Genomic DNA, 7,882 nt, shown 5'->3' on the forward strand with positions numbered 1-7,882 from the left:
TAATCATCAATAAGTACCAATACATATTTCTTTCCTTCTCTACTCATGGTTCTCATTGGACCACAGAGATCCATATGGAACAGTTTCAACGACTTGGTTGTGCTTACCATTTTCTTGCTTTTGAAAGATGATCTTACCTGTTTCCTCATTGCACAGGCCTCACAAACTTTGTCTTCTTTGAACTTGATGTTGGGTAACCCTATCACCAAGTCCTTAGAAACCAGTTTGTTTAGTTGATTCAGGCTGGCATGACCAAGTCTTTTGTACCATAGGAGGGGATCATTATTCAACACACTTAGGCAGGTTAGTTCATTTTCTGAGAGAGTAGACAAATCTACACTGTAAATATTGTTAACTCTTTTTTCCTACAAAACAATCTTGTCAGTGGTAAGGTTAATCACAAAGTATTTATTAGAGGTGAATGCTAGCAGGTTATCTCTGTCACATAGTTGTGACACACTGATCGAGCTGTATTTCAAGCCATCTATCAAGTAGATATTCTCAATGGAGTGAGAGTCTCTCTTACCTACCTTTCCAACCTCAATGATCTCACATTTCTTCCCATTTCCAAAGGAGACATTGCCTCCCCTTAAATCCTCAAGTGAAAGGAACTGGTTCTTGCTTCTAGTCATATGTTTTGAGCAACCACTATCCATGTACCATATTTGGCTGTTTCCCTTCACTTGGACCTGCAAAAAGAAATCAGAGGTTAGTCTTAGGAACCCAAACTAGTTTGGGTCCCTTTTTACGGGCAAAGGGATACATCAGATTCCTTCTAGCCCACCCAGGCAGCCTATTTGTTTCTTGAACAAAAGTTTTGTTCTTTTGACTGGCCTTTTCTTTTGCATTACATTCATTTTTGTAATGGCCAGTCTTGCCACAATGTGTGCAAATTTTGTTCTTAGGAAGAGTGAGATACTTGCTTTTAGGATCCCACTAGGTGTTTGAAACCCATAACCAAGTCCTCTTTTGTTGCTACTGTGATGTTCTTGTAGCCAGGAGAGTGCATCAGAAGCCTTGTTCCATTTGCAAGTTCTGTCTAGTTCATGTTTTACCTTCCCTAGATCTTCTTTTAATACTCTTATATGCTCATCTTTCCTATACAGCTCATCCTTCATTTTTCTTAAGTTTTCTTCTAGGGTGAGATGTGTGTGATCAACTTTCTTCTTTCCTGTTCCTAGTTTCAGTTTTAAGTTTTCAGACCTAAGTTCTAGGACACTAGTGTCAAGTTCAAGAACCTGGTTCTTCAACTCAGTATTTTCACTTTCACTCTCATTAGCCCTAGACTCTAAATTTTTGCACTTGGCTTTTAGGATCATACATTCCCTAGACAGCTCTTCCTTCTCATTGTTAATAATCTCAGACTCATCAATGAAGTCTAGCAGTAGTTCAGACAACCTTTCTTTAGACAGGAATTTAATCTTGTCTTAAAGACGAAGAATACTTACCTCTTGTTCATCATCTGATTCTCCGATGGCCATAAGTGTTTGTTCATCTCCAGCTTCATCTTCTAAGTCTTCATCTGATGTTTCTCCCCAGGTATCAACCATAGCCTTTGTTGATCCTTTGTTCCTCTTTGGTTGAACTTATTCCTTCTTCCTGTTCCTTCGTTCAGCCATTTCCTTCTTCCACTCAAGTTCCCATTGAGGGCAATTCTTGATCATGTGATTAGTCTTACCACACTTGTAGCAACCCTTATTGGTCTGTTTCTCAAGAGCCCTTGGTTTGTTGAAGGTTGTACCTCTTGAAGAACTCTTTCCTCTCAGCAGGTACTTTTTGAAATCTCTTGTGATCATATCCATTTCATCATCCTCCAGATCTGAACCTTCAGCAATTCTGAGAGCCAGACTTCTTTCCTTCTTTGGTGCATCTATTTTCATGGTTTGCCTTCTCAGTTCATAGGCAGTAAGGTTTCCAATTAGTTCATCCAGCTTGAGGGTAGCAATGTTCTTTAATTCCTGATTAGCAGTGATTTTTCTTTCCCAAGAAACTGGCAGAACCCTTGTCAAAATCTTCTCAACTTTGTCTTCTTCAAGATAATCCTTCCTAGAGACTTAAGTTCATTTGTCAGTGTGGTGAACCTTGTATACATCTCTTGGATGGTTTCTCCTTCCTTCATGGTGAAATTCTCATACTGAGAATACAGCAGTGTTCCTCTGGACCTCTTCACCTGAGGTGTTCCTTCATGAGCCACTTGCAAAGTGTCACAGGTTTCCTTAACAGTGGTACAACTTTGAATTCTACTATACTCATCTGGACCTAGTCCACACACAAGCCATTTCTTGGCCTTGGCATTCTTCTCCCACTTCTTCAGGTCTTCAGTAGTGCAGTCAGCTCTTATCTTTGGCACATCCACTCCTTCAGCATTCTTCTTAGTAGTGGCTAGAGGACCATAAGTGACTATGTCCCAGAGTTCATAGTCTTCTCCTATGATGTGATCCCTCATCCTGTTCTTCCACCACGAATAGTATTGACCATTGAAGAGTGGAGGCCTAGCAGTGGATTGCCCTTCCCAATTCCTAGGTGGTGCACTCATGTTGATCTTTTCCTAAGGTGTTAGCCTCTTCAAGTATAACCCGCTCTGATGCCAATTGATGTTCTAAATGTCAATACCACACAAGAGGGGGAGTGATTTGTGTGGTACCCAATTTTCGCTCTAGAAGAACCTGGTTCTTCTAGGTGTTCTAACAACTACTGTTTACGGAATAAAAAGTACATAAAGTAAAGAACACAGAGATTTTTACGTGGAAAATACCTGGCTCAAAAGGTAAAAAAACCACGACCTACTACTCAGTAGGATTTTTCCAAACTTTCACTAAAATCATTGAGCCAAAACAGCATTTACAAAACTCTTTGTAAACCTAAGGATTACCTCTAATCTCGGTGTAGCACACAGCCTCAGCTGTTGCGACAACTTCAAGTTAGATTATAACTTGAACACTCAAAGTACCTAATAATTTTGCTTCTATGAAAACTGAAAGGTACAACTTTAAACCACCAACTACAATTGAACTAGAATAAGAAAAAACACAATGGAATTGGTTCTTCTATCTCGTTCAAGTAGCTTCAGGAGTGCACACTCAAATCTCACACAAATTACTTGCAAAATCGTCTTGCTCTTTTGCTTTCAATTTTGTTTAACTTCTGCGTTTGTGCAATACCTGTAAAAGAAAACAATCACTGTCATTTAATAGGTTAGAAGTCAGAGTGTGATTGGGACTCAATTTCTGATCTTCTATCGTAGTTGAATCCTTGAAGATATCAAACTCTAACACTCTCTTTATCCGGATTGTGTTCTCTTTATATAAGGAGACTTTCTCCCCTTATCCAATATGCAACCTTTTCGATCAGATCAGGAGATATTGCTGCTTGATCAGTAGGACTTATCTCCTTCACGTGCATCTCACATGTGTAGGTTGATCATAACAGTGCTTCACAAGATGGACATGGTCCATGACTAAGTTCATTTGTCATTTTTCAAAACTTCACCTGTTCTTGGGCCAACATATAGAGGGGGGAATTTCTGAAAAAGGGAGCTTTTTCTACAATTTTCACTTTTGTCTAAGAATGTAAACTCCTTTTTCCTCTTGTGGGAGGGATGATAATAACATCAATAGATATGAGATGTTCCTATCCTTCATTATTTCTCGTTATACGCTTTTAGATCTGAAATTGATTATACTTGACTAAAATTCATCTTTTTTATTATCGATAATTGAGGTTTGGCAAAATAATTTCAAACTTTTTGCTCGAACAAATTTAGACTATGTAAACGATGTGGTAATTGATTTACAAAGATTCCGAATCTCCGTCACATCTGTAGGATCTGCTAAAAGAAGAATATGAGCGCAATAAATTGTCCTAATCCAAATACCGAAAAATAAGAACGGAAAATAAGCTCCTAATCTGAATATCGAAAAATACGATCGGAAAATAAGCTAAAAAAGGGAATTGAATGCTTCCATATTAGGTGGCAGTGGTACCTTGTCTGACACACTGCTGACACATCAAACTTTATCTCCTCTGGGGTAGATGCTAATGTCACGCGCGCGCCTAAGAAAACACCAACCAAATCAAAGCTGTTCCAAAACATAGTAAAGGCTGTAACGCACCATTTATTTCGCTCAATAAATTCCACTTTCACACTTGGCACGTAATATACACGTAGGCCTATTACAAAGCATATTCGCGAGTGCTTTCCCAACAATCCCTCTTTTGGAAAGCCAATTACCATGGAATCTAAATCACGTGTTAGACGGTCTAAAATGGAATTTTGATCCGTCAAATTAGAAAATCCTTTAAACCTTGAAGCAAACAAAGAAGAAAATTCATTACCCTTTTTAAGGATTTTTAAACTTTGATTATAATGATTTGAATTCCAGTAAAGATAATAGATACTCTTGTCCTTTATTATTATGGTAATAAATTGTCAAAATAAAATTAATTTCTTTTCCCTTTTACCCTTAGAATGATAGAAGTAACATTTTTGAAGATTAACACCAGGAAAAAGATTAAAATTTTTAATAAGGTGAAATTAATAAAAAGTAATTGATGTTTTGCAAGTTAGTGTACGCAAAATTATTAAAATTACATGCATTTATTTATTGCTCCCATATGATAGTATGGGCATTTTGATCAAATTTACTAGCCATGCATGATCTAAAGATTCCCTTTTGGAATCTGATATTGAGGCGGAGATTCTGATTCTTTGAAACCATATTTTTTATTTATTCCGAATGATGAAAAATAGATTATCAAGTGAAATCATTGGTTAACTAGTAAAGTGGGTATTAATTCTAACAAGTTGGCTTAACAATAGAAGAATAATCTAAGTTGGTATTAATTTTCTAACAAGAGGGCTTTAAAAAAAGAATTATTTCCAAAAAGCATGTATAGAGCCGCAAAGCAAAAAATAAGTTGTAGTGCAAAGTGGTCACGAACTTAATATTCAGAAGCGTCCAAGAAACTAGGAAAATATTCAATCATAATTAAATGTAGTACAAAAAGGCGAATCCAAGACAAGTGGAACAAATAACAGCTAAGAGATAAAAATTTAACCGTGAAATACAAATGGTGGTACTGACTATCCACAGTGATACATCGTCAGTCACAACACAGCATCTACTCAGCATGATTTAAAAATTCTAGAAATTACCCGTATTTTAAGTTATCACTTTGACCAGATATACATTGTTCCTCTTCTATAAATACCATGCAACATTCAGAAACTTTACACATTCATTAAACAGAGAAAGAAATAAACACACACAAAATACAAATTCCGCCGTCCACCGTTGCATGGCCAACAAGGTTGTTTGTCCGAAACTACTCAAGAACCTCGGATTTCATGTCCGCCGTTTAAACTCAGCTCCGTCTCCCCTTTCCGCCGTCCCGCCTTTAAGTTTCACCGGCGATTTTAACGCCACCACCGTCACGACACCAAATCTGGTGGATACCGTACCACAGATTAATACAGTCCCTGACAAGAATAACATTATCAATTTTGACGATGTTAAGGAGCTGTTCTACGGCGTTCCTACCTCAAAGTTGATAAGATCAACGCTGACGCTACAGATGGCAGCGATTGATCCAATGGTTGATATGGGGATGTGGGTAATGAATTCTAAGCTCATGGAAATGCCTATTTTTAGGGAGGTAATGCTGGGATTTGTTAAGAATACATTTTATGAACATTTTTGTGCTGGAAAAGACTTAACGGAAGTCCGTAGGACCGTTAGCAAACTATCGGACGGCGGCTTAAAAGCCATGCTTGATTATGGGGTGGAACATGCCACCAATAATGAGTCTTGTGAACAGAGTATGAAAGCCTTTATTCAGACAATTGAATCAACCAAATCACTACCACAATCTTCGGTAAGATCCAATTCCTTAAGTTGTTTTTCAGAATTTTAACAGACAGATACTAGTAATTTAGTATAGTAATATTTTAATATTCCTGAAAAGGAAGATCTTCTGTACACAATTTAATATTTTTTTTTTTGAATGATTTTATTAACGAAAAAGGAATTCAAAGATTCACTTTTATACTAAAAGAATCTGAAAGATTCTTCCAAAATTCTTGGATCTACTTTCAATCAACAATAAAGATCTCACTTTTTGTTTTTGTCTGAATGAAATGGAATGTATACATCAAAAGATCTCTAATAATGTTACTCCGTTATGATGAAACAGACTAGCTTTGTGGTGGTGAAGATAACTGCAATTTGTACACCTCGGCTGCTCAAAAGAATGAGTGATTTGCTGAGATGGGAACACAAAGATCCTTCATTCAATCTTCCATGGAAGCAAAAGACACTTCCACTTTTCGCCGAATCAAGCCCTCTTTATCACACTTCGAAAAAACCAGAGCCTCTAACGGTAGAGGAAGAGCGTGATCTACAATTAGCTCATGAAAGACTAACGAAAATTTGCGAGAAATGTTTGGAACACGATGTTCCTTTACTCATTGATGCCGAGGATACAACTATTCAACCTGGAATTGATTACATGGCTTATTCTGCAGCAATTAAGTACCACAAAGACGACGGCCCGTTGATTTTCGGAACAATTCAAGCTTACTTGAAAGATGCGAAAGAAAGAATGGCGATAGCGAAAAAAGCTGCAGAGAAAATGGGAGTTCCAATGGGATTTAAGTTGGTGAGAGGTGCTTATATGTGTAGTGAAAGAGAGTTGGCTTCTCGATTAGGATTCCAATCTCCTATTCATGATAGCATTGAACAAACACATGCTTGCTTCAATTCTTGTGCTGAGTTTATGATCGAAGAGATTGCTAATGGCTCTGGAGCAGTTGTTCTTGCTACTCATAACATTGAGTCAGGTAATGATCGAAAAAGTTTGGTCTTTTATTTATGTTTGATGAATTTTAAAGTTGTTGTCTAACCGGTATAATGTGTTTGTCATAAATAGGAAAGCTTGCTGCAACTAAAGCAATAGATATGGGAATCAAGGATAGTCAAAAGCTCCAATTTGCTCAGCTATATGGTATGGCAGAGGGACTTACTTTTGGGCTGAGAAATGCAGGATTTCAAGTGAGCAAGTATTTGCCATTTGGACCTGTTGACCAGATTATGCACTACCTTATGAGGAGAGCTGAAGAAAACAGAGGCATGTTATCTACATCGGCATTCGACAGGCAACTCATGAGGTAAACATCAGTAAAAAAAATCTAAAAATATATAAATAACAGTATTATGCTCCATGTTCTTAATTTGAGTCCATTTGTGTTTGCAGGAAGGAGTTGAGCAGGAGACTTAAAGTCGCAACTTCTTGACTTCTGATTGACAATGGAAGACTATATTAGTAGTAAGAATAAGCGAGGAACCATCACCCAACTACTGTAAATAATTCAATGGCGTGGCAGAAATGATCTTGATCAGGCAAACCAAGTGGTTAAAATGCACAAGGAGCATACTCGGGGAATATCTTCTTGTGTTATTTTATGAAAATAAGCTATGTGCGTAGCCTCTTAAGTAATCTTAGAGTTGGTATCCTCACTGATCAGAAAATGGTCCTCTTGTAGTATCTTTCTCCATCTGTTGTAGCACCTTTGTTATATTTGGTTTCCTATTAGATATGGAAGAAAGGTACCCAAAGTGGAGACGAATTGTTGAATAATTAAAAGTGTTTATTTCTTTCTCCCTCATGATTATATGGCATGTTATTTATGATTTATTGGCCATGATTAAGATTTAATGTTCCTCAACTATAAAACTTACTAAAGATGCAAAAAGCACACATCTAATACAAGATTCAGCTTATTTTGAAAAATATTTTATCTCAAAAGTGCTTTTAAAAAAAAATGCTTTGGAGAGAAGCTAATATTTTGTGTTTTTCCAAAATTGTTTCTCTTTCTCTGCATTTT

General features: G+C 37.0%; 1 protein-coding gene across 1 annotated transcript; it reads left to right on the forward strand.

Annotated features, from left to right (window-relative positions):
• Window positions 1-5,256: 5,256 nt before the first annotated feature.
• On the forward strand, window positions 5,257-7,630 carry LOC107790219 (proline dehydrogenase 2, mitochondrial-like). The gene is given in 4 exon segments (NM_001325490.1): window positions 5,257-5,874; window positions 6,193-6,838; window positions 6,928-7,165; window positions 7,252-7,630. Coding segments are annotated over 4 exon segments (1,500 nt in total). The 5' UTR covers window positions 5,257-5,298; the 3' UTR covers window positions 7,292-7,630.
• Window positions 7,631-7,882: the final 252 nt, after the last annotated feature.

Source organism: Nicotiana tabacum, chromosome 3, assembly GCF_000715075.1.
Source record: "Nicotiana tabacum cultivar K326 chromosome 3, ASM71507v2, whole genome shotgun sequence".
NCBI lineage: Eukaryota > Viridiplantae > Streptophyta > Magnoliopsida > Solanales > Solanaceae > Nicotiana > Nicotiana tabacum.